Source organism: Erpetoichthys calabaricus, chromosome 4 (genome assembly GCF_900747795.2).
Source record: "Erpetoichthys calabaricus chromosome 4, fErpCal1.3, whole genome shotgun sequence".
In the NCBI taxonomy this organism is placed as follows: domain Eukaryota; kingdom Metazoa; phylum Chordata; class Cladistia; order Polypteriformes; family Polypteridae; genus Erpetoichthys; species Erpetoichthys calabaricus.
Genome location: NC_041397.2, coordinates 224,611,915 through 224,639,101, shown reverse-complemented (window position 1 = coordinate 224,639,101; position 27,187 = coordinate 224,611,915). Strand labels below are relative to the sequence as shown.

Genomic DNA, 27,187 nt, shown 5'->3' with positions numbered 1-27,187 from the left:
AGCTCAGACCTTCTTCCACCCGACTCTAGCCATCGAATGGAGGGAGGTGGCCCCTTTTATATTCACCCAGACGTGATCCAGGTGCCTCCTAATGAGCTCCTGTCGGCACTCCCTGGTGTGGCGGAAGTGCTGGCTGTGCACCTGGAAGCACTCCGGGTGTCCCTGGTCTTCGTCCCCCCAGCACTTCCGGGTGTGGCAGAAGTGCTGAGGGCCAGGGCTCCTCAGCCATCTGGGTCGCCCCCTGGCGGTGACTACAGGCCCCTATAGAGTTGAGCTTCCATGCTTCTTTCCCGTGGTCCCCGTGGTCCCCGTAGCCACCAGGGCAGTCACCCCCTCATGGTCCGGAGGAGGCGTAATCCCTCCTCCGGTCCTTCCGGGCGTCTCAGCTGGGTACGGTACCCAGCTGCTCACCACTATATATACATACATATATATATATATATATATATATATATATATATATATATATATATATATATGTATATATATATATATGTATATATAAAGAGACAGAACAAATCAAAAAAGTGTGGGGTGACACTGCGGCCAAAACCCGAAGTTCAGCCAGTTACCGAATTGACCAGCCACTTCGCATTTTGGCCGTGAGGTGTGGCCAAAGTCCGAAGTACTAGAAATGACCGGCATATATGCTACTTTGGCCAGCCATTTCGCGAAGTGGTGAGAACTCCCTGGTCAAAATCTGATGTGCTGATGTAAGACTGTCCGCTCAAGGTGCGAAGATGCTTAAAAATTTTCAGATGCAGATTCAGAAGTGAGTTTTCCACTCTGCATAAGAAACTGCTCAAGGCGGGTCTTGTTCAGCAAAGCAGACGCCACTTGAGACGGCCTTCCCCTCGCCCAAACACTAACATTAAGGTCAATAAAATAGGTCCCTGATGTTAAGTCACTATTTTATTGCTAAAATGATAACAGAGTTCCAGAGCCACCCGCGAAATAAGAAAATCCGCGAAGTAGAAACCATATGTTTATATGGTTATTTTTATATTGTCATGCTTGGGTCACAGATTTGCGCAGAAACACAGGAGGTTGTAGAGAGACAGGAACGTTATTCAAACACTGCAAACAAACGTTTGTCTCTTTTTCAAAAGTTTAAACTGTGCTCCATGACAAGACAGAGATGACAGTTCTGTCTCACAATTAAAAGAATGCAAACATATCTTCCTCTTCAAAGGAGCAAACAAATCAATAGGGCTGTTTGGCTTTTAAGTATGCGAAGCACCGCAGCACAAAGCTGTTGAAGGTGGCAGCTCACACCCCCTCCGTCAGGAGCAGAGTGAGAGAGAGAGAGAGAGAGAGACAGATAAAAAAAATCAATACATGCCCTTTGAGCTTTTAAGTATGCGAAGCACTGTGCAGCATGTCGCTTCACGAAGTAGCTGCACAGAAGGTAGCCAACGTGAAGATAATCTTTCAGCACTTTTAGACGAGCGTCCGTATCGTCTAGGTGTGCGAACAGCCCCCCTGCTCACACCCCCTACCTCAGGATCAGAGAAAGTCAGCGCAAGAGAGACAGAGAAAAGTAAGTTGGGTAGCTTCTCAGTCATCTGCCAATAGCGTCCCTTGTATGAAATGAACTGGGCAAACCAACTGAGGAAGCATGTACCAGAAATTAAAAGACCCATTGTCCGCTGATACCTGATCTTAATTATTGTGAAACAACCAAGTGGCGTCCGCTTTCTGAACATGAGCCGCTAAGGCTACACTCAACGCAATTGCACTAGTAAGTGCGCAACAAATCGCTGCTCATGCCTTTTTCCTTCTGACTTTGGCCGATCGCCCCATGCCATTTCGCAAACTGGCTGGCCAAATCCCGAAATCGAGGAAAAGATTGGACATTGGCCGGTCAATTTACAGCGACATTGGCCATTTCCCGATTTGGCTGGACATTTCCCGCTTTGGCCAATTTCGGGTTTTGGCCGTAACATATATATATATTTGCTTTATATATATATATATATATATATATATATATATATATATATATATATATATATATATATATATATATATATATATATATATATATATATATTTGCTTTATATATATATATATATATATATATATATATATATATATGATTTATGTATGTAAATAAAGTATATTAAAAAGCTGGTATATCTGGTCTCTTTAGTTTTTGCAATTTGAAAACATCATAATTTTGACCCAGGCCATGAGAAGAAATGTGCAGACAATTACAGAATTCTGATTGGCATAAGCAAATATTTATAAAAAAAGCTATATCTTTTGGTTAAATTTGATCATATTATCAGCAAAACCCGAGAAGATCATTGTGACACCCTGGCCTTGTTACTGTGTGATTTAGTACTATTCAGTTAAACCATAGTTACCCTTTCATGTTTTCTAGTTGAAAGACGACTAACTTTTTTATTTTTGCTAAAATATCTTTCTGTCAAATTGCATAACCATATAGAAAACATAAAAAATTTTACTCATATACCTTAATCTAATTATTGAGTAGAAAGAAAAGGAGACAACACCATGTTCCCTTTAACAAAGAAGACAAATAAGTGATGTCTGATGTATGATTTTTGTAAGCATTTAAATCAAAGGTATTAGAAATCAGATGGTTCTATTATGGTATGGGGTGCATTTCCCTTAATTACTTAATTCTTTTGAGTAAACTAAAAGATGTGTTTATTATTTTTTTACCACCTGTATCCACTTTTCCTTCCTGCTGGGGTATGTTCTTCAAGGACACCTATTGTTAACTCCACATTATGCATGTTTGTATTCTTGATACACCAAAATCATATTCTTGCTGCTCTAGCTACTTATTATAACACAGGTCTCCAGTGGGTAACTTACTATACAACATTGCATTCCATTTTTTTAATTTTTTTTGTCCACAGTTTTCATGTACAGTATAAGTGTATTACAATCCACACCTTACTCAACATTATCTGATACAGAACAAGGAAGAGTTACTGTCCTGGCTATCCCCAGGAAGTGGGATGACAGCTGGCAGGCAAACACACTCCCATTCAGTACTGCTACCACTATTTGGGTTTCATATGGTTTTCACCTTATTTTTAATCAATAGGTCTTAATTGTGAATTTATAGAATGTTTTAATATTTTGCCCTTTACTTTTACATCCTTTTACACCGCTGCAGTATTGTGTCTAAGCAGCACAAAATTCATAATCAGAACATACTGTAAAATCCAAAAAATCAAATAAATAGAAAATTAGTTTACACAAATAAATGAATTGACTTTATCAGTCAATGCAACCATCTTAGCAGCTTTGTGAACCCACCGTGAATGTGACACAATGGAAACTAATACACATACAGTAAACACACACAGGACCACTTTAGAGTCACAAGTTGACTTAACATGAATATTTTTAGAATGTCAAAGAAAAATAGAGTATCTTGAGATACCACAGGGAAAATGTGCAGACTTTACACAGATAGTGACTGAGTGGTCGAACTGAAGTCTATAAATTCCTGAGAAAGTAATGTTAACTACTGTGCCACCATGTCTCTCTTCAAAAGAAGTAAATAAAAAAAGAGAGTGGCCACTTAATAAACACATGAGCAGAGTGAATCTTTTATTTTCTGTAAAACTTTACTAATTTGTTAATAAATCAAGCATACAGCATGCTAATGGATAATTCTGGCCACAGGCAACAGAGCAAGAACCAGACATGTGCTTAAAAATTAGTTTACATAAAAGTGGGACTCAGCCACCAATTACTGAAGTGTTAGAAACAACACCAGGATCACAAATTTTGACGTATGATTTTTCTCTAAGACAGAAATGGTTTCCTTGAAAAAGTTAGAAAGCATAATTTCAGCAATAATAACAAAATCTTTAAATGTAGAAATGTTTTAATTTTCGAAACATATTTCTTTTACTACTTAAAAGCATGGTACATTTTGCCAGAAGTGCAGACAACAAATACTGTATGTAGAATAATATTGAAGGTGTTCAATAAAAATATACTTGAATGATTAGTTTTAACTCTAGTAAATGGCCCCTTTGTATTTATTTTTCAGTGTTACTTTTTTACCCTTTTTGTTTATTTTCTATATTTGGTTAACACTTTCCAAATTTCTTTTTTAATGTGTAAAATGCCAGCTGCCCTGAAGTGTCAGCTTTGTCTGTTTTTTGTAGAGGAGTGTTAGAGAAAATGTTTTTGTTAGGTGTCCCCAGCTTCCTGAGAAAAATATGTATCCATTGCTTCCTGCTTGTAGGGTGCGGAAACAAGGAAACGTTCGCCAACACTCAGCAGTCAGTTTAAACGCTCACTGGAGCTGCTCATGAGAACTCTCAGTGTCTGTCAGCCTTTTTTTGTCCGATGCATCAAGCCTAATGAGTACAAGAAACCAATGGTAAGTGAAGTGAGAATTACATACATTTTTTTTTTACACCATGTTTACAAATGACAATCTGTTTATTGGACTGAAAAAATGATTAATCATAGCATTAAGTCAAATGTTGTATTGTGTGAGTTCTGTTTAGGTATAAAATGATTAATTTTTGTCAGAAAATTTACTTTTTATGAAATTAATGAGCTGAGTATTTTTGCTGTGTCAAATGGCGTAGTTAATCTAACACTCTATCCTTTAAATGTTCCTCTATCAGAGAATCTTGTTTTGAAATGTTTTGGAACCTCATTTCTGTCTGATATGTCTATCCATCCATTTTCTGTTCCTGTCCAGTGTGGTGTCATGGGGCCAGTGATGAGGATGAAAGACAAGAAATCTTTGAGGCAGTATTGCCAATCACTGCACCATTAAGGCATATAATTGATTTACTTTTAAAATTTTGTTAAAAATGTTGGGGTATGCAATTTTGATCTTGGTCTTCTGTATGGTTTGAAATCTTTAGCACTCTGAAGTGCAAACACATTTTCTGAGAGTGTGTTTTCTTCTTATAAAATGGCTCATAGTTTTATTTCTATGTAATGTAGTGATGTTTTCATATTTGTCATCTCATGCAGAAATAATTTCCAAACATTTTATTGTCTTTTCCTTTATACAATTATAAGAAGATTAATTTTGAACTATAACTCACGTATTATCTGGCAGTAAAAACAGCCAGATAATACCAAAAGGATTTAAGTCAAAAAATATGTTTATTTTTGCAAATGAAATGCAGCCAGCTCAAGAGAGTACAAAATAAGCAAGTACCTCATGTTACATGTCCTTATAAAATAACAATGTTTTGTATGCTATATTGTATTCTCTGGTAAGTTTGTGCCATCTTTAGGCAAAGTTATTTCTTTTGTGTTCCCGAAAAGACTGGGCCAAAGCTCAAAGGTTTAAATGTTGGACTGACGTTTATTTTTCCATGGCTAACAAGAGAACCATTTTTTTCTTTCTTCCAAATTGTGACATAAGTGTTATGTCATCTTTGTTAAACTTGTTTTCTTTTGTAATTTTTAGAACAAGCAATGTGTTAAATTACAGAAATTCTTCACATTTTTAAATTATACTGTACATTTAATAACAATTTTGCTGTATTACTGTACATACCCTGGAACAATGTCATACTGTATCTACAGCCCATCCTGTAATAGTTTATGGTTTGTCAATGGAATGTTGCACAAAGTGTAGTATTTTTCAGTTTTAACAAAAACACTGCTTGCATACCTTTATTTAAGTGCTCACATTTATCCCTTTGAGTTATACCATTCAATTCTAAGATCTCTGTAGTATTTAATAGTTTTTATTCTATATTTATACAGAAATGACATTTTGAAATCCTTGAAGCCTTTTTTTTTTTTATTTATAGCAAGTTTATTTTGAAATGAGTGCACATTTTCCAAATACTGCAAGTCTGATTTAAATTAAAATGAAGAGGCAATATTGTCAAGTAAACGACATAATACATTGAAAAGGAAAATCCATCCATCCATCCATTTTCTATCCCGCTGAATCCGAACACGGGTCACGGGGGTCTGCTGGAGCCAATCCCAGCCAACACAGGGCACAAGGCAGGAACCAATCCCGGGCAGGTGTGCCAACCCACCGCAGGACACACACAAACACACCCACACACCAAGCACACACTAGGGCCAATTTAGAATCGCCAATCCACCTAACCTGCATGTCTTTGGACTGTGGGAGGAAACCAGAGCGCCCGGAGGAAACCCACGCAGACACGGGGTGAAAAGGAAAATGTTGTATTAATTGCCACTAGTGAGTTATAAATACAACCAAATACTGTAGCTCTAGCTGTAGATAGTAGAGTATAACCTTAAGAATTGTGTGTCTCAGGATAACAGCATCAGATAGATAAATAGATGTATATGAGAGAGGAAGAGGTTGGGAGAATGCACTGATACAGCGCTTTGCTGCACCCACCACACGACGTAACACCTCAGGATCCCAAATTAGGACCCAAGTGCACTTGTGCAACAGGTAACACCTCAGCACCACACTAGTTTGAATGGAATGGAACAGTGTGAGGTTTTTTAGATAAATGGAAACAACTCTAGCATTAACAAGCAATGTAAATATTGTAAAAACCAATGTGTGTAGTACTTTCTTTAAAATGTCTATAAATACAGTTAGGTTTTGTTTATTACTGCAGCTAACAAGGCGTAGGACAAGAAGCCATCATTTTGTACTTTTAACTGTGATTTACTGTTGTTTTCCAGTTTCCATTTCCTTTTTGATAAGATAGAAAGACTATGTTTAACTTACACATAGTTTATGTCCAGAAGTGCTTGACAGATTCCATTCTTGCCATAAAACTGGACTTCCTGCTTTCCAGAAGCAACAAATGTCAAATTGAAACCTACTGCAGATATTATTTTATGGCTTACACTTTGAATTTGATTAAAAAGTGTCTGGAGTATGTGGGAATATTTAACATATTAGCTCTCCCACAATAAAGAGAATGACAACCAGTTAAGTAAGTAATAGTTTGCTTCATTGCAAGGTCCATAGCTGAACCTTAGGGGTAAGACTACTTAAGGATTCTAGTCAGATGAGCCGTTGTACTGCTTTTGTTTACATTCCTTTTTATTGTTTGCATTTTAATTAATAAAATAAATCATTTGAACATTGCCTTTACCTATGGAACAAAAGGTTTTTTAGTTTGACTTGTATTTATATTGAGTTATCTAAATTTAACACTCCTGAGCATTTTTCACTAAGTGTAGAATTTTTCACATACCGCAAATCAAGAACATTGATTCAGAAAAGGTGAAAAATGAAACTGAAGCCAGTTTATTGCATACTGTATTAGTTATGTAACAGTGACTTTTGCATTTAGGGTTTCTGTAGAATATTTAGCTAAAATGTGCACTGAGATGATTAAAGACAAGTGAAAAAAGGACTAGAGTTTCATCTGGGAAGAGATTCTTTCACATTACTGCAAATTAGGCACTTGTTGCCAAGGGTAGACGGTTAAGGAAAATAGATAAATGGATAACAACATAAATTTTGTAAAACAAAGAATGAGAAAGCAAAGATGGTATCAGCTAATAAATATTTTTGCCATGATTTTACCCATTTCTCCTGACAGTTGTTTGACCGTGAGCTATGTGTGCGTCAGCTGAGATACTCGGGAATGATGGAAACTATTCGAATACGAAGAGCTGGCTACCCTATACGCTATACTTTTGTGGAATTTGTAGATCGCTACCGTGTTCTTATGCCTGGTGTTAAACCAGCCTACAAGCAGGTAAGCCATAATGAAATTAAATTCTAAATCAAAAGAAATTTGATTGTAACTGAGCAAACTGATAGGTCAAACAATGGACAGAGAGAATAAATGAGCATGCTAGCCAAACACACACACAACACAAACGCCCTAAAATTCAGCATTTTAGGATACACTCCGCTTTGAGATTTAAAATATCTTATTTTTTTTTATTAAACAAATAAGACTATTCAAAAGAAAAGAAATGTTCAGTAAATATGCAGTATCTCTTTTGGTGATGTTACTTTTGATTTAAGCTGTTGTTTGATGCTTGAGAGGACTGAGCATATTGTGTGTAATGGTTCAATAACATTTGTACTAGGAAGTTAAATTGTCAACTTCGGTGCCACAGTATTCTAAGATACTAAGTTTAAGGGCTCTCTGGTCTGTGCTTTCCAATGGTGGGTTAGTATTTTATGGTTATGAACTCTAACAGCAGAAAAATAAAAAAAATTCACAGAAGTGCAACATGAATAGTTATAGATACAAATGGATTCTGGACCTGTGACAATTATAAACTTTTTCAGAGAAATCTTTTTTTTTATTATTATTATCAGTGCTTTTCCACGTCATTGTTTAATCCAACACAGGATCACCAAGTGCCCTTTAGCTCAGTGAGTGTGAATGTGAGTGTATGTTCCCTGCATTTAACTCATTGGACATCCACAATTGATGCCTGCCTTGATCCCGATCATACTAGGTTAGAGTGTCTTCCCTAAAGCAGAATATTGGCAAACATGCACCCTGTGGTTTGTTGTAAAATATGCTTTAAGAGTAGAGCTGTTCTGGGGGAACACTACTGCGTATGATTCATTCTCAGCATTTACAGAGAGAGTGTTGCATTTGCACACTTGCCATTAAATTGAGTCAATTTATCATGGGTGTTGAACTCCACTGGGGACACATCTTCTCTCCTGCTCATAATTTTCATGGACAAGATATCAGGGCAAAGCAAATGATTGCACAGTATCAAGTTATGTCTTCATGAAACTGTAATCTCTGGAGCAAATGAAAGTATCAGTTGAACGTGATGAGGCTGGGATGATATTCAGCACATGCTAATCTGAGGGCAGGGTGGAAAGAAGAAAAGAGTTGTTTCCCTAAGGATAAGGGTGAGTAGTTACTCCAGTTACAGGGGTTCAGATAAACTGGCATCTTCTTCACAAATAGGGTGGTAGTGTTGATCTTATATTAACATTAGAATCAATTCAGAGGCAGCTGTTTAGCAGATATTGTACCACATTCTTGGCTGAAGCAAAGGTTAAGTCTTTGAAAGGAGTTTTTAATGATAAAATGCATCCCCATCCACCCCTGTTGACACAAACTCTTGAGTTGTGACCAAATGAGTGAGATTGCAAGCACAAACAGTCAAAATGAGGCGCCTGTGCAGGGCTACTTACTTTCTAATAGGCTGAAGCTCAGCAATACGGGAAGACCCTGGAGAGAAACCAATGTTTTTCTGGATCAAACAAGCTAGTGGAAACAGTTGCTGAGGATAGCATGGCCTGGTGTATCTTGCTGCCAGGACCCTTTCCAGAGAAATAAAATACAAAATGAGCAAGTAAAGGTTTGAAACAATGACCTCTACATTTTAGCAGTTGTTGATCTGCCTGAATTACAAAATATGCAATTAAATTTGTGTTTCTTAATTTTTATGTGTAAAATTCTTTTATTATCATATATTTTTGAAACTTATTTAAAGACTTGGTAAAGAATTTACATAGTTTATATAACAGTGGTTACTCACTGCTTGGGATTTGTTTAATTTCCATGATCCACATTGACCCTGGCAAATCTTGTTGACTGTGTTCACTGTCATCCACAGTCTTCACTGTAATCCACAGTCAGATACTCTCTGTGTTCTTTTACATCATGTTGTTTAGCATGTTTATTACATACATACTGTGACCTTTAGGGGTGTCACTGAACACCAGGCTCCAGACATAATTGCACACACACAGTCCTGGGTTCAAAACAGTGATTTTTATTTACAACAAGCACACAATTCAAGTCAATATAATTCTTCTTCCTTACTCCTTTCACTCCTCCCATGCAAGCCTTGTCCACTTCCTCTCAACTCCATCTACTCAAGTGAGATGAGGCGGCTTCTTTTATGTTAGACCTGGAAGTACTTCAGGTTCCACAGCATTGCATACAGGAAGCACTTTCAAGTCAGGCTGACCCTCCATGAAGAAGGGAAGTCTTCTCCTGCCAGTGCCACGTGTCTGCACCCAGGGACCTCAACAGGGCTGCCCTCCTGAACTAGGAGTTCCATGCAATCCTGTTGATGTCCAAACTAGGGCCATGCCAGTGAAGTATCAACAACTGTCTTGGGAGATAAACAGCTCTCTGCCTACAGCTTCCCCCAGTACATGTATTATTTAAACTGGGAAATGGAATAGGAAACATCCTCGTTAAGGTGCACCTGAGTCAATGTGATCCATCCATTATCGCCTCCTGGCCAGATATGTTACTCTCCATCCCAGTTAGGATGCCAGTTCATCCGCTACAACATTCACAATACACAAAATGTTGTGCGGTAAAAAACAATGCTAGACGTCTCTACCAACATACCAATGACCTTTAGAATGATCAGACTGTCATCTTTGATGCTTAATGTTTAAAGCTGTATTTTTGACTGTATGATCATTCCTTGTGCATTGTGTACAGAGCTATCACAAAAACCAAAACCTTTCAAATTTTTATTGTAAGAAAACTTGACAGTATAAGAACATACAATTCCATTTTTCTCATTTTTCTGAGCAAGTTGGACCATTATTTCATTGCAATCAGTGTGATAAGGACATTCCTGTATTCTCAGATGATGGAATGGACTTGAATGTCTAAAGATAGCTTTTTAATTAATTTATTGTAAGTTTACTATCGCAGTATTTAAAGTAATACATATCAAATGATGCACTCAGGTATATTCTTATTTTTATCATTCATACTTTACTTACTAATTTATCAATAATACCTGAAAGTATAGGTACCCAAATTTTGTTAATTCTGCAAGTTATAAAGGTTCTAACAACTGTCACTGTAACACTCCTGTAAAACTACTGATTTTAGTCTCCTTTTTTACTTTAATTACAGGAGGACCTTCGAGGAACTTGTCAACGGATAGCAGAAGCAGTATTAGGAAAAGATGATGACTGGCAAATTGGCAAAACCAAAATCTTTTTAAAGGTACTATTAATTGAGAATGACTAATTCTGCAGATTTCCACTGCTTCAGAGCAAAAAATAAATTGCAGAGACTTTCAAAATAGTGAGTTATGTGATCTAAATATGATAACAATTATTCTTTTAAGATTGAAATAAAAAAGCAATTATTTGAATTCAAACTCTTGCTGTACTAAAATGTGATTTTACAATTGACTTGTTTTGTGCTTGTTTGATTAGGTATGTCATTTGAGTTTTTAAGGCCTTCATTCATAAAAACAATCGAATCTTTAGTTATCCCTGTCTCTCTTTTGCATTTCAATAAAAATGTCCCTGGCAGATGAATGCCTTACAAGATACTAACTGCCAGGAAAGTTATTCACAGGAAGGGGATTGGGGGTTGGGATGATGTTGTGGGAGCCACAGTTAAAAAAAATAATCTTTTGCAATACGTCCCTTAGTATCACAGTATTTGTAGAGAATTCTGTTGTTTTGACAGATTGCTGCACTAACAGGAACCTGCACTTAAATTAGGCTTGTGGAAGAAGAACAGTCAAAACACTATTGTTCCCTGGAGAAATTTTTCATCACATAATTATTCTATTAAGGTGTTTTTTCCAGTTGTCTTGACTCCATAAGGCCTTTTTTTATTAAGATATATATTGTTTTTTGCAGGCAAAGAGAACTACTATTACACAAATTATCTCAACAAAAAATAAAAAAGGATGAGCAAAAAATAAACAACATTTGGTATTAATTTTAGGAATAATCTATTAGAATATATTCATTTAAAGAAACCTGTTCACGACTAGCAGCTAGGCAATAATTTTATTTACTATAAGGACTTAGTGCATATTGTCACACCAGTTATTATTAATTAATTATTTACCAGAGGAGGCTGAAGTCAAGATATACAGTATACAATGCATATGAGGTTTTGGCAAGACACTGCAAAGTTAACATTCAAATAGAATACAATCGTAGGTAAAGTACAAGACATTTAACACAGCAGTAAGTGCAATGACTAGATGAAAAATTAATAGCATTTGCAAAGACACAATGTACTTACGTTTTTAATGTTTCTGCATTACAACTCTATATGTCTTGGTGGTTTTTTATGCTTGGTATTATTTTTTACTTTTATTTGCACATGAGACCTATTTTCGCTTTCCTTTTTGTGTAAGTATAGGTCTTAGAAGTTGCAGAACTCAATTCTGCAGTTACTACTATTGTAGACGATTTTTCTAGAACATTTATAACTATTTTCAGCCACTTTGAATGCTGTTCTGCCACCATTTTGTGGAGTTTTTTTATGATATTGCTAGGCAACTGACCCAGAAAATTCCAGGGTTATTTGCCTGTTTAGTTAGAGCTCCTGGTTAAAGATTTCTGATCTATGTATTTTTGACTACAATTTTGGGTTTTTAATGTTGGCTTGACAAAAGTGTTTAATTGACTTCCTTTTCATGAATCTTTGCTTGTTTTCTGGCTTATGGCTCTTCTTCTAGTCGTTTATTTAAAAAAAATCTTTGTCACCTTTGTGGTATCAGAACAGGGTTTCTTTCACATCCTAAAATAAACATAAACAAAGTTAAAATTATGCTTTGTTACTGGCAGTCTATCTGCAGTTTCACCCAAATCCAGAATGCAGATTGTATAGTATCAGTTGCTCTGTTAATAGGGATTCATATTCATGTTCCCATAGTGCAAAGACATACAGGTTAGGTGAACTGGCGATTCTAAGTTGGCCATAGTGCATGCTTGGTGTGTGTGTGTTTGCCATTTGATGGACTGGCATCCTATTCAGGATTTGTTCCCTGCCTTGTGCCCTATGCTGGCTGGGATAGGCTTCAACAGACCCCTGCGACCGTGTTCAGGACTAAGCAGATTAGAGAATGACTGGCTGACTGTACAATAAATTAAAGAAAGGAGCTACAGAAATAAACACTCTTGAGTGAATTGTATGCTTGGCAATAGTGATTTCTCTGCCAGTTTCCTGAATTTAGGTGCACTAATGGCCATCATTACAATTAGAACTGGAAGCAGTTTCAGGGGCATGTAATTTTCTTCTTCTTCTTTCGGCTGCTCCCGTTAGGGGTCGCCACAGCGGATCATCTTCTTCCATATATTTCTGTCCTCTGCATCTTGTTCTGTTACACCCATCACCTGCATGTCCTCTCCCACCACATCCATAAACCTTTGCTTAGGCCTTCCTCTTTTCCTCTTTCCTGGCAGATCTCTATCCTTAGCATCCTTCTCCCAATATACCCAGTATCTCTCCTCTGCACATGTCCAAACCAACGCAATCTCGCCTCTCTGACTTTGTCTCCCAACCGTCCAACTTGAGCTGACCCTCTAATGTACTCATTTCTAATCCTGTCCATGCTCGTCACACCCAGTGCAAATTTTAGCATCTTTAACTCTTCTACCTCCAGTTCTGTCTCCTGCTTTCTGGTCAGTGCCACCATCTCCAACCCATATAACATAGCTGGGCTCACTACCATTCCTGTAGACCTTCCCTTTCACTCTTGCTGATACCCGTCTGTCACAAATTACTGCTACACTCTTCTCCACCCATTCCACCCTGCCTACACTCTCTTTTTCACCTTTCTTCCTCAATCCCCATTACTCTGTACTGTTGATCCCAGGTATTTAAACTCATCCACCTTTGCCAACTCTACTCCCTGCATCCTCACCATTCCACTGACCTCCCTCTCATTTACACACATGTATTCTGTCTTGTTCCTACTGTCCTTCATTCCTCTCCTCTCTAGAGCATATCTCCACCTCTCCAGGGTCTCCTCAGCCTACTTCCTACTATCGCTACAGATCACAATGTCATCAGCAAACATCATAGTCCATGGGGACTCCTGTCTAATCTCATCTATCAACCTGTCCATCACCATTGCAAATAAGAAAGGGCTCAGAGCCGATCCCTAATGTAATCCCGCCTCCAACTTGAATGCATTCATCACTCCTACCGCAGACCTCACCACTGTCACACTTCCCTTGTACATATCCTGTAGGCAGCATAAAGAAGAGAGACACCTCATTGGTGAGGAAGGCAAGCTCTATTGTAGGCATGGAGCTGGACAGTTTGACATCTGTGGCAGAGCGACGGGCACTGAGCAGGCTCCTGTCAATCATGGAGAATCCACTGCATCCACTGAACAGTATCATCTCCAGACAGAGGAGCAGCTTCAGTGACAGACTGCTGTCACTGTCCTGCTCGACTGACAGACTGAGGAGATTGTTCCTCCCCCACACTATGTGACTCTTCAATTCCACCCGGGGGAGTAACCGTTAACATTATACAAAGTTACTGTCTGTTATACCTGCATTTTTATCACTCTTTAATTTAATATTGTTTTTTATCAGTATTCTGCTGCAGTATGCGAATTTCCCCTTGGGGATTAATAAAGTATCTATATATCTATCTTATTCTTAAATATTGGCACCAGTACACTTCTTCTCCACTCCTCAGGCATCCACACACTTTCCAAGATTCCATTAAACAATCTGGTTAAAAACTCCACTGCCATCTCTCCTAAACACCTCCATGCTTCCATAGGTATGTCATCTGGACCAACAGCCTTTCCATTTTTCATCCTCTTCATAGCTGTCCTTACTTCCTCCTTGCTAATCTGTTGCACTTCCTGATTCACTATTTCCACATCATCCAACCTCTTTTCTCTCTCATTCTCTTCATTCATTGGCCTCTCAAAGTACTCTTTCCGTCTGCTCAACACACTCTCCTCGCTTGTGAGTACATTTCCATCTTTATCCTTTGTTACCCTAACCTGCTGCACATCTTTCCCAGCTCGGTCCCTCTGTCTAGCCAAACAGTATAGGTCCTTTTCTCCCTCCTTAGTGTCCAACCTCTCATACAACTCATCAAACGCCTTTTCTTTAGCCTTCGCCTTACTCCCCTTCCATTTAGTCTCTTGCACGCACAATTTATCAACCTTCCTTCTCTCCATCATATCGGCTAACTCTCTCCCCTGACCAGTCATACTGTCAACATTCAAAGTTCCTACCCTCAGTTCCACTCTCTTTACTTTCCTCCTCTCTTCCTGCCTCTGGACACATCTCCCCCTCTTCTTCTCCTTCTTCTTTGGCCAACAGTAGTCCAATTTCCACCAGCACCTTGTTGGCTAACAGTACTGGTGGCGGTCATTGTTAACCCAGGGCTCGACCGATCCGGTATGCAAATTTGTATTGTTGTCCACAAATTGATGCCCTTCCTGATGTAACCCTCCCCATTTATCCGGGCTTGGGACCGGCACAAAGAAACACACTGGTTTGTGCATCCCCTGTGGCTGGGGCATGTAATGAAAATGTTTAATTTATTGCAAGTTTAGATTTATATTTTTTGAAAAAATGATTGGGTTTTAGATTTTCTCCAAAGCTGGATGCTGTGTTAGTTATGTATACCTGATTCTTCACCCCTCTCCACAGTCAAAAAGTAATGATTACATTCTTTTGAGAAAGAATAACTAATAATTTACGTCTCTGTAGTTAATATTTTAGACACTGTGACACAGTGATTACAGTATTGCAATTGTTTTTTACAGGATCATCATGACATGTTACTGGAGATTGAGAGGGACAAGGCAATCACTGACAGGGTCATTCTTATACAGAAAGTTGTCCGTGGCTTTAAAGACAGGTAGGACTTGTTAAAAATGTAAATCAATGGATGTGCATAATTACGATTCTTTAGATTACCAGTATATTATTTAAAGCCTACAGGTGGTCTGTTTTATTATTAAAAGAAATGTTTCAATTGTAGGTAAAGATCTGATTTTTTAAAAAGAATTTATAATTAATTTGCAGTGTTTTCTTTGTTTTTCAGATCAAATTTTGTTAAAATTCGAAAATCTGTGATGCTAATTCAGAAATACTGGCGAGGCTATCATTGCCGAAAAAACTACAGTGCGGTAAGCATCACTTCCTCCATTTTGAGAACACTTAAATACTGTGTGAACAGGGTATCATTATGAAGAATTTGTTTTTAAGTTTTGTTTTTTAAGGGGAGAAAAGTAATATTTATTCATGAACAAACAATCTATAGTATATGAACAAAAAGATTTGATTTTCTGGCACAAATTAAAATTAATCCAAGTCGTAATTCAAAGCAGAGGAAAGTCATTATTGGCAAAACTTCTCTTTGTGTAATAGACATGTTTATTTTGTTCTTGTTTTCCCAGATGAGGACTGGCTTCTCCAGACTCCAAGCCTTGTATAAGTCCCGGAAGCTACACAAAACATATCATGTAGCCCGAAAAAGAATTATTGAGTTTCAGGCTCGTTGTCGAGGCTACTTGGTCAGACGGGCATTCCGGCACCGACTATGGGCTGTTATTACAATACAGGCTTATGTCAGGGGAATGATTTCAAGGAGATTGTACAAGCGGCTCAAGGGAGAGGTAAGCTAACCCAAAGGAAACATCAATTGTTGCAATGTACAAAATCACTTCTACTGGAAAAATGTATAAAACATTATTTCTTACCAGAATATGTGATTATAAAAGTTTAAAGTATATTAAATCAAATTAAGGTTATAGGTTATAGAGTTCAAAGCCTTGCAACTACTAAGTAGTCCTCGGCAAACCCAAGAGAAATGAGTCTACAGAAATCTTTTAAAGTCAGACATACTGACACCCTTATATACACAGTTCTAAAATTGCCTCTGGGGTTCCCGTAGTAAACTCTCAGGCAATGCACTCTCTTAAAGAGAAGACAGCAAATTGAAATTATTTTCTTTTCTCCTGCTCTTTTGTGTTCTAAAGAGTGCATAATGAGAAAGGGCAATCCAGATTCTTCCTCCATTAACATTTGGGCAGTAATGTGGTCCTACCACTTTCTTTTGTCCTATTGTCCATGTTTCTATTCGCCACCTGCATTAAGAAGACGACAATACCTGCAGCATCTGGAGTTCTTAATTACCTATTTTAGTGGTCTCTCCTGTGTTCCCAGAACATGCATTTGAATGAGATAGAACAACCTGTAACATCCTGCTTCGCCAATCTCATTTTTGTTAGACTTTGTGAAGCTATAAAATGTAATTGTTCATCTTCATCTGAAATTAACTTCATTCATAATCCAGAATGGTCACAAAAGAGAAAACACTTCCAAGATACACAAGTCAGGCAATCATACAAGATAGTCAATGTCCAGCTGCAAAATTTTATTACGAGCAACAGGACAAAGTCAATGACTCCAGATGCAATTCAACAAGCATAGTATTGTGAGATTCTGGCTAGTAATATGGATAAACAGAGCTTGTCACTTTAAATCAACCTATCCGTATTTAATTTCTCTGTGCAAAACTAAAAAAAAGATTTCTCTCTGTGCATCTTAATACATAATTCGCCTGCACACGTCCGAAGCCAAATGCACAGTCGCCTTCTGCGCAGCTGCCCGAAAAACCTTACAAGACTGACATCCAACCCCAACATCGCGGCAGGCGGTGGATTTACGGCCGCAAAAATTCAAAGAGAAAGGCAACTTCGATTAAAGCTCTAGAGGCCTGAAAGGCAATTTTGACTACAGCTCGAGGCCTAATTACGCATTCTGATTCAATTATGCATTCATTCAATACACTTATAACAGGTTTGTGGTGCTTATACTTATTACTGTTCCATATTGTACTGGATCATTCATTATTTAATATTATACTATAGGCCTGGAAAATTCATCAACTAACAGTACAAGCCTGTACAGTAATGAGTAAAGCGGACTACAATCATTACAAAACAACTTCTTCGTTATTTATCATTTGTTCTTCATACACTGCTGACACAAACTCTTGCCCGTTTCATCTTACGTTGTTGAAACAGGCTCTTTGTCTAGAAATAAAATAATTCCACTGAGTGAAGAAGATATTTTTTTCATTTCATTTTCATTCATTCATCTTTCTGTTTGAAACCTTTTATTCCAATATAGTCATTGCAGCCAGGCAGCCCTGGATGAAGTGTTAATCCATTATACTGATGATACTGGGGTCCCCAGTCAACATAACCACCACATTTTTGCAGTGTGGGAGAAAACTGCTATACATTATGATAGGAATAAGTAGACAAAAGTACTTTGCACATGTTAGGGAGCAGCAACAACCACTGCCTTGGATTAAATTAAATTAGATTAACTAGAACTTTATTTGTTCAGTCTATGATCCCAGAAATTATTGTAACCGTTAAAATATATTTTTATAAAAAATGTCTTAGGAATTATCGTGTTCACATATCACTGTAATTAAATTATCTTTTTTTTCTAGTACCGTCGGCGACTTGAGGCAGAAAAAATGCGTTTAGCTGAAGAAGAAAAGTTAAGGAACCAAATGAGTGCGAAGAAAGCAAAAGCAGAAGCAGAGAAGAAACATCAGGTAAAAAATGTTAAAGCTTTTCAGATTAATATAACAGAAGAGAAATTAGGAGTGACAAAATTAAATGTCAACTTATTACAAAGTGACTGAGACTAAATGTCAGCTCCAAATGAGTGGTAAAATATTAAATATGGAAATCATGTGTTGAGATCTACATGTATAGACCATTTCAGGAAAATAAGTATGAGGTTAGAACTTGACAGAGGAAAATGCCCTGTTTTATACTTAGTGTGGATACTGATTTGTGTGAAAAGTGTTGCATTCCCATCAATCATGAGGCTAAAGAAAGCAGGAATTGTCATATACAGTAATAGCAATCTGCTTTGCTGGTGACAGTCTTGATTTATTTTTTTTTATAATTGCTGCAAAGCTCTTTCACATATTAATACCTCCTAAATTTTGTAACAAAACAGCTGTGAAATAAACTGATTTTTTTAAAAGCTATGTCTTAAACTAATCCTATAATGAGAGTTACAAGTAAGGACTTAATGCACTTTCATCTTATCTACCAGTATCATCCATTATTAACTTATTGTCATGAAAATAGCTAAACACCCATGGATTTATCCTGAATGTAGTTTTTGGACTGATAGAATAACCACAACCTGTGTCTAAATGAGTTTGACTGCATGAAAACTCTGTTCATCTCTCCTTTCTGTAGGAACGTCTTGCTCAGCTAGCTCGTGAGGATGCAGAAAGGGAAAAGAAGGAGCGTGAAGATGCAAGACGAAAAAAGGAACTTCTGGAGCAAATGGAAAAGGCGCGCAATGAACCTGTCAATGACTCAGAAATGGTTGACAAGATGTTTGGCTTCCTTGGAACTACCAACTCTTTTCCAGGCCAGGAAGGCCAGGCACCTTCTGGATTTGAGGTAACAGTCAGTGACATGATTAAGTTTCACATGCATAATAAACTTGTCAGGTCAGGTCATATTGGGGAGCATGCACTGGTACAGCACATTGCCGTACCCACCACATGTCAAATCAGCTTGGGATCCTGGTTGACAAACCCCCAAGTAGACACACAGTCTAGTACCATCTCCCGGAAATGACCATATGTCTGCGCAGCCAGGTGTTATGTGGCCTGGTCCAGCCACTCAGGTCGTCAGCAATGAGGATCCTATCAGCAAATCACCCTCAGGAAATCGTGCCACATGGCCATAGTGCCGTAACTGTAACTGACGCTACCTCACAATGCAGATAATGTGCCTCATTCGGGACTCTGTGAGCAACTGCTCGTTTAACACAAAGTCAAACCAGCGGTACTAAAGGATTAATAATAATAATAATAATAATAATAATAATAATAAGTTACATTTATTCAGCGCCTTTCACAAACCCAAGGTCGCTTTACATACAGAGTAAAAAAAAAATTTAAAAAATTACACAGATAACAAAAGTTTGTAGAAGAGGAAAGTTTTCAGTTGAGATTTAAAAGTGCAGAAACAGGAGCAATCTCGGCGATACTGAGGAAGAGGGTTCCAGAGTTGAGGTGCTATAGCACTGAAGGACCTGCCCCCCAGGGTGGAGAGTCTGGTGCGTGGGACAGTAAGGAGATTACTGCTCGAGGACCTGAGAAAGCGACAAGGAGTGTAAGGAACTAGTAGCTGAGTGAAGTAGAAGGGGGCAAGGTTATGTGTGGCTTTGAAGGTGAGAAGCAGAATCTTGAATTTAATCCTTGATGGAACCGGTAACCAGTGAAGCTGGGAGAGAACACGGGAGATGCGAGCAAAACGCTTTGAGTGGGTGAGGACTCTAGCCGCAGAGTCCTGAATATACTGTAGCTTCTGTATAGATTTTGCAGGGAGGCCAATGAAGAGGGAATTATAGTAATCAATACGAGACATTATGAAACAATGAACCAGAGTTTGAGCATCAGACTAGGACAGATATGGACGGAGGCGGGCAATGTTACGGAAATGATAGAATGAAATTTTGGAAAGAGACCTAATGTGTAACTCAATTTAAGTGATGAATCAAACAAAACACCAAGCTTTCTGACAACAGGAGCAGGTTTGACAAGTGTACCATCAACAGAAATAGAGAAATTGGATGCCTTAGAAAGTTGGGATTTTGGACCGACTAGTAACACTTCAGTTTTATTGGCATTAAGTTTGAGAAAGTTATTTTCCATCAATAGCTTAAGATCAGTAATACATTCCGTGAGTGTGCTGGGAGGTGAATCTGTAAGGGAGTCTGTACTAAGATATAACTGTATATCGTCTGCATAACAGTGGAAGTTAAGGCCATATCTGCGAATAATCTGACCCAAAGGAAGGATATAAAGTAGAAAAAGTAATGGTCCAAGGACTGAACCCTGAGGGACACCATGCGACACAGGTGAGGTGGAAGATTTATGTCGGCTGAGTGTGACAAACTGTTGCCTATTACAAAGAAATGATGTGAACCATTGAAGGGCTAAGCCAAAGATGCCTACAGCAGAGAGACGTGACAGGAGGATTTCATGATTAACAGTGTCAAATGCTGCACTTAAGTCATGAAGGAGGAGCTGCCTCAGTGCTGTTTTGTGTACGAAAGCCAGACTGAAAAGGCTCATAGAGTGTATTATCTAGAAGAAAAGCAAGGAGTTGTGTAACAACCACGTATTCTATCACCTTAGCCAAAAAAGGGAGATTAGAGATAGGCCTGTAACTGGAGAGAAAGGAAGGATCCAGGTCAGGTTTTTAAAGGATTGGGGTAACTGCAGCAGTTTTGAGGGCAGTATGGACAGAACCTGAAATGAAACATGCATTTACCAATGAGGCAATAGGAATACTAATTATGGATGAGCATGTCTTAAGCAGAGAAGTGGGGGCAGGATCAAGCAGACAGGAGGAGACATTAGACTTATTAATAAGTTCAAAGATGGCAAGAGAGTCAACAGGCAAGAAACAAGCAAGTCTTGATGATGGAGATGGCAGATCAGAATGAGTGAGTGACTGTGGTGTGCAGAGGAAACTGTGATAGATTTGATCAATTTTGGTATTAAAGAAATGTAAGAAAGCCTGACACTGTTCAATTGTATTGGGGCATGCTAGAGGAGGGGGTTGGAGGAGTTTATTAACAGTCCCAAAAAGAGTTCTAGGCCTAGACTTAGCACCATTTATGACAGAGGAATAATAGTTAGAGCGAACAGTGTTAAAGGCATCCCTATATTTAAGTATGTGCTCAGTGTAAAGCTGTGAATGAACTATGAGGCCCGTTTTCTTATAAAGCTGTTCAAGACGCCGGCTAGTGGCTTTCATAGCTCTGAGCTCATCGGTGTACCAGGGACAGGAGTAGGAGGCTGGAACATGCCTAGTCCTTAAGGGATCAAAGGTATCTAACAGTTGGGAAACACAGCTGTTATAAAGGGAAACCATGTTTACAGGAGAGGGAAGACTTTGCAATTCAGAAAGAGATGAAGACAGAAGAGAAGCAGCAAACAAATCAGAATTAACAGACGTAATGTTGTGATAGGAAACAGACTTTTTCTTGACAGATGTAGTGGTAATAATGTTACATTCAATAATGTTATGATCAGAAATACCAGAGAGTGAACCTGAGACAGTGACATTATTCAAGCCATTTGAACAAAGCAAGTCAAGAATATGACCCTGAGTATGAGAGGAAATCCACATGCTCTGTTAAGTCAAAACAATCCAAAGTTGAGATAAATTCAGCTGTAAGGGAGCAGTTGATATCAACATGAATATTAAAATCACCAAGTAAAATTACAGCAGGGCAAAGGGATGAGATTACAGTGAGAAGTTCATTAATTTCAGACAGAAAGTTCACCACAGATTTGGGAGTGAGATAAACTAACAACAGCAGTACAGGAGGGGAGGAAACCATTTTAACAGCAATATATTCAAAATATGTGACTTCATTGTCAAGGTAGATCTATAAACCACAGCCAGGCCACCCCCTTTTCCTGTTAACCTGGATTTAGATATGTGGCTATAGCCTGGGGGAGACAGCAAATTTAAATATAAATAGTCACCAGGTTGTTGCCAAGTTTACACTTGCTTCTGGGAGATGAGGTCATTAATCAGTGAAGTCCTGTTAGTGATGGAGCGAGTGTTCAAAAGGGTGAGCCTAAAGTTGGAACAGCTGGGAGAGTAGGGCGCAGACACTTCCTGAAGAGGACGAAGATGGCTCATGTTTATTCCTCGGACAGCCCTAGTGTTACGACAGTGAACACGGCGAGATGTCAATATAGTTGGAATCGGCGTGTCCAAGCCATAGATCCGTGAGGGGCCTCTTTTAGACCAGTGAATATAGCGAGGATGCCAAGTAATTCCAAGCGACTGGCAAAAACTGTAAGTCATGGAGACCAATCGTGGTTGACAGTCAAGATTTTTAAGTTCATATGGAGAATATATGAGCTGCATTGCCAAAAAAGTAGAAATGACAACACGCAGCACAACTCCAAACCAGAGACAGAACAGGCTAAGAATATCCAGACATCGGTGGACAACGCCAAGAGCGAACAGAATGTCACACAACACCATGCTAACTCCAGATACACACGTTAGCCAACCCAAATCTCACTGCATGACCAGCAAAAAAAGGAAAAGCACAGCGGGCAGGCTGCACATTCGCAATTCAGACTGGCGACTGCAAATGAAGCAAGAGTAGATTCATACTCACTGTGTAGGCAGTAACAGGAGAGAAGAAAGAGAGCTCGCGCAGGACTGAAGCAGGTGTGATCTAGGCAATCAAATTCTCCAAAGAGACACAGTACCGAAGGAGTCCAAGCCTTTGTCTCGGGTCACTGGATAATGTCCATGTCTCACAATCATATAACAAAACAGGAAGCACCAGTACTCTAAAGACATGGACCTTTGTCAATTTGCAAAGATACCAGGAGTGCCACACACTTTCCAGCAACCTCATGACATTCCCCGTGCTCTCCCAATTCGTTTACTGACTTCACAGGAAGAGTCAACAGAGACATGAATGTCACTGCTGATGTAAGTAAACCTCTCGACGAGATCGACACTCTCTTTGAAGTCAGACACACTGCTGAACGCTGTGACCAAGAGGTCATTAAAGGCCTGGATCTTGGTTTTTATCCAGGACTTTTGCAAGCCCAGATGCTCTGTCTCTCAAGAGTCCTGATCAGAGCCTCCATTGACTCCATGAAGATCACAGCATCACCGGCAAAGAGAAGATCAGTGAATCTTTCTTCACCAACAGATGCCTCACAGCTGCTGGACCCCACGATTCTGCCCAACACCCAGTTCATGCAAGCATTGTACAGAGTAGGAGCAAGAACATACCCATGACGGACCCCAGAATCAACTGTAAAAAACACAGAGGTTTTGCCTCCACTCTGCACAGCACTCACAGTACTTGCGTACATGCTGGCTATGATATCCAGCAACTTTGGGGGAATCCCGCAAAGTCTCAGGATGTCCCACAGATCAGCTTGATCAACTGAGTCGAACACATTCCGAAAATCGACAAAGGCTGCAAAGAAACTCTGCCGATATTCGCGTCTGCACTTCATGAGAACCTTCAGTGCCAGGGTGTGGTCGATAGTAGACTTCTTAGGCGTAAAACCAGACTGCTCCAGTCACTGATAGGTAAGCAAGTAATCACAGATCCTATTAAGAATGACCCTAACAAGGACCTTACCCGGCACCAAGAGCAGTGTTATCCCCCTGTAGTTGCCGCAATCCAGGCAATCACCCTTGTCTTTCCAGATACGGACGAAAAGTCCTGTTTTTAAGTCAGTTGGGATGACACCCATCTCTCAAATGGAAGCTAAGATTGCTTGCAATACCAGGAAGACAGTCTTACCACCAGCCTGGAGAAGTTCACCACGGATACCACAGATCCCTGTGGCCTTCCCTACCTTCAGTTGGTTCACCACCTGTGCAATCTCAGTGAGACTGGGTGGTTCACAGTTAATTGGATGATCAGCCTTAAGAACTGTGGCCCCAGAGATGTCCATCGTCCAAGATAGAGGGTCAATTTTAAATAGCTGCTCAAAGTAGCCAGCCCAGTGGGTCACATCTGTAAGGACCGTTCCATCAGCCACCCTGACTGCGACTCTCTGAGAAGCAGGTTCAGATGTGTGTAATGCTTCGATACCTCTTTAAGCAAGACATGGGTCACTAGACCATAGATTGTGTGTCACCTGCTCACAGATTCCTCTAACAAATGTTTCCTTATCTGCCGTCATTGCCCTCGCAGCCATCCTTCTCAGTTCCCGGTACAGACAGGAGTTGCCATCAGGCCAAGCACTGCGACTCCTCTCGATGATATCCAGGGTGCCTTGTGAGATGAAACACCTACTTCTGGGCACACTGGTAACACCAACACAACCCTCAGCAACTTTCAGGGTCTTGTCACGGAAGGTCTCCCATATCACATTAGAATCGGCAGTTGCGCCCAAGTCTTTTAAGTTCCTCACACAAACTGCATCCAAACTCGTGCATGAAATTAGAGTTACTTATTATCACTTGGTAGTCTTGTGTTATTTATAACTCTCACCAGACACTATTTAATAAACATTTCAATTGTATGTTATATTGGTATAATATACTTACTTCTACTGAAGAAGGTTTTGTGGACCCTGCATTGTGCAGAGTAAATTAAACACTATTTTCCTCAAAAACTACTAACCATTCCTCAACAAATACTGATGGTTATCATCTCCTAAATGCCCTAAGTTGATAGTCAAGCTTTGGGTACTATGTGGGCTGAGGTAAACTCATCTTTAAGACTATACAGGGGCTGTTCTTATTACAAGCATGAATTACTCTTTGATTTAAAGGAACAGTTAAATAATTTTATTCAGTTTTGCAATTGTGGAATACCTTGAATTATGTTACAGTTTAGCAAGTTATGAAAATGACCAACCGCTGTTTAGCTGCTTATATTGCTTATAGCCTTTAACTAAAAAATAAAGAATTAGAATGTTGTCCAAAGGTGCTTGTCAAAGATCCGTATAGTAAACTGACGATATCTAGTTAATGACTAGGCTATTTTAATATTTACAAAATAAAAAAACAATGTTACACAATGGTGCACTTTTTTCTCAGGATCTTGAGCGCACACAGAAGCAGTTGGAAGAAGATGATTTAGATGAATCGTTGCCTCTGCCCGAAGAAGAAGAAGAGGATCTCTCTGAGTATAAGTTTGCCAAATTTGCAGCCACCTACTTTCAGGGTACCACCACACACACCTACATCAGGAGGCCCCTAAAACAGCCCCTTCTATATCATGAAGATGAGGGCGACCAGTTGGTAAGGCTCCAAATATTGACCTTGAAACAGTGTGCCACAAAACAGTAAGGTTGCATTATATTGTGCTCTGTATTGCTGACCAGACAGAGTTGGATCATGTTCTACTCAGAATACCATTTTTAGAAATGTAAATTCTTTCTGGGATTTCTTAGTAATACCTTAAACCATGAGTTAATGACTTGCCGTAGTACCAATTACCTTGTCTGACTATATACAAAATGAGATTCAGCTCAAATAGCTCCATGCTATGCACTGAATAGTCACTTGTATCATTAACCATCAGCCATGGAGGTCTCACTCAATATGAAAGAACCCTATGTGTAGCACCATTCTGAACCAATAATGTCTACTTTATTCTGGTTTTGGAAATGTTTCTTACTTACATTTCACTTGTCCATTATACCAATTTTTGTGAAATTTGGAACACTTATTATGGGTACATCCTGTTTTAAAGTCTATATATGTAACAAAGTAAACATTTGCTGTAAATTGTAAGTAGAAATAAATCATGGATTATGTTGCCTAAGTAAAGTATACTATTAACCATTTTGACAGAAAAATAATATACTTTTTTAACGTACTTACAAAAAATTACATTATGTGATTGGATGACAAAGTTCTAGTGGCAAACCGCACTTAAGGCAACAGGTTACTCTCTTTGGATCTGAGGCTGTAAAATAGCCTCCGACTTCCTGGAATTCTGAACTAGATTAGGCAGATTCTAACAGTCAATGAAAAAATTAAATAATATAATATGTGTAGCACACTCCCTCGTAATGCCATTAGCTATGCCTAAATTCTCTGTTTGAACTATGTGGCTGCTATACTACGTTATACTAAATGGAATGCCACTCCCACAGGCACACATTGTTCATTTAATGGATTCCCTCTCTCTGTCACATTCTGTTATGGAGATGTCTTCCTTTTCTTTCTCAATCTGTTTTCCCTGTCCAGCTGCTTTTACCCTACATCTGCTACATGGACCCATTTAATTGCTGTGGGAGCTAAATCAGTGAACTTTAAACCATGAGGTTAAGCAAATCACTTCACCTGTTGGGGAAAATATATGTGAACAGTTATAATAAATAATTTTCTTATAATTCACTTTTGATAAAGTAAAAGTACTCTAATAACAATTATATACAGTTTAGGAGAGGGCTACTCCTTTGTGACTCACCAAGCACAATATTCCATTTCAAATCTGAACAGTGGTCATAATAGTGTATCACAGTGTAATAATTAAAAAGACAGTCAAAACTCATATCTTTCCTCCTTCAGGCCGCCCTTGCTGTGTGGATAACTGTTTTAAGGTTTATGGGAGATCTTCCTGAGCCCAAATATCACACAGCCATGAGTGACGGCAGTGAGAAGATCCCTGTTATGACCAAGATCTACGAGACCCTGGGGAAGAGGACATACAAGCGAGAGCTGCAGGCCTTGCAGGTGGAAGGCGAGGTAGCTTTTAACGGCGGGTGAGGTGATGCATCCTCTCTGGTGAAAGCCCATGTTGTAGTATCCAAATCCAACAAAAGTTATTTGTACTGAAAATGTGTTTTAAAATATTAGGCCTAAACTTTAGCGACCATAAAAACCTACATTTTCTTTGTGAACTTAATGTGAATTCAAACTCACAATCTGTTAAGAAATTCTGATATTTAAAAAAAAAAAAAAAACTGAAAAGGTAGCTGTACAATAAGA

At 38.8% G+C, this 27,187-nt stretch overlaps 1 protein-coding gene across 1 annotated transcript in view; it reads left to right on the top strand.

Annotated features, from left to right (window-relative positions):
* Positions 1-27,187, top strand: part of myo7aa (myosin VIIAa) — a 196,220-nt gene that overhangs the window by 105,931 nt on the left and 63,102 nt on the right. Inside the window, exons 16-25 of the mRNA XM_051926837.1 lie at positions 4,242-4,379; positions 7,525-7,683; positions 10,798-10,890; positions 15,440-15,534; positions 15,721-15,805; positions 16,076-16,294; positions 18,145-18,252; positions 18,914-19,123; positions 25,286-25,489; positions 26,768-26,944. Coding sequence (XP_051782797.1) covers positions 4,242-4,379; positions 7,525-7,683; positions 10,798-10,890; positions 15,440-15,534; positions 15,721-15,805; positions 16,076-16,294; positions 18,145-18,252; positions 18,914-19,123; positions 25,286-25,489; positions 26,768-26,944 — 1,488 coding nt within the window. The remainder of the gene's footprint in view (positions 1-4,241; positions 4,380-7,524; positions 7,684-10,797; positions 10,891-15,439; positions 15,535-15,720; positions 15,806-16,075; positions 16,295-18,144; positions 18,253-18,913; positions 19,124-25,285; positions 25,490-26,767; positions 26,945-27,187) is intronic.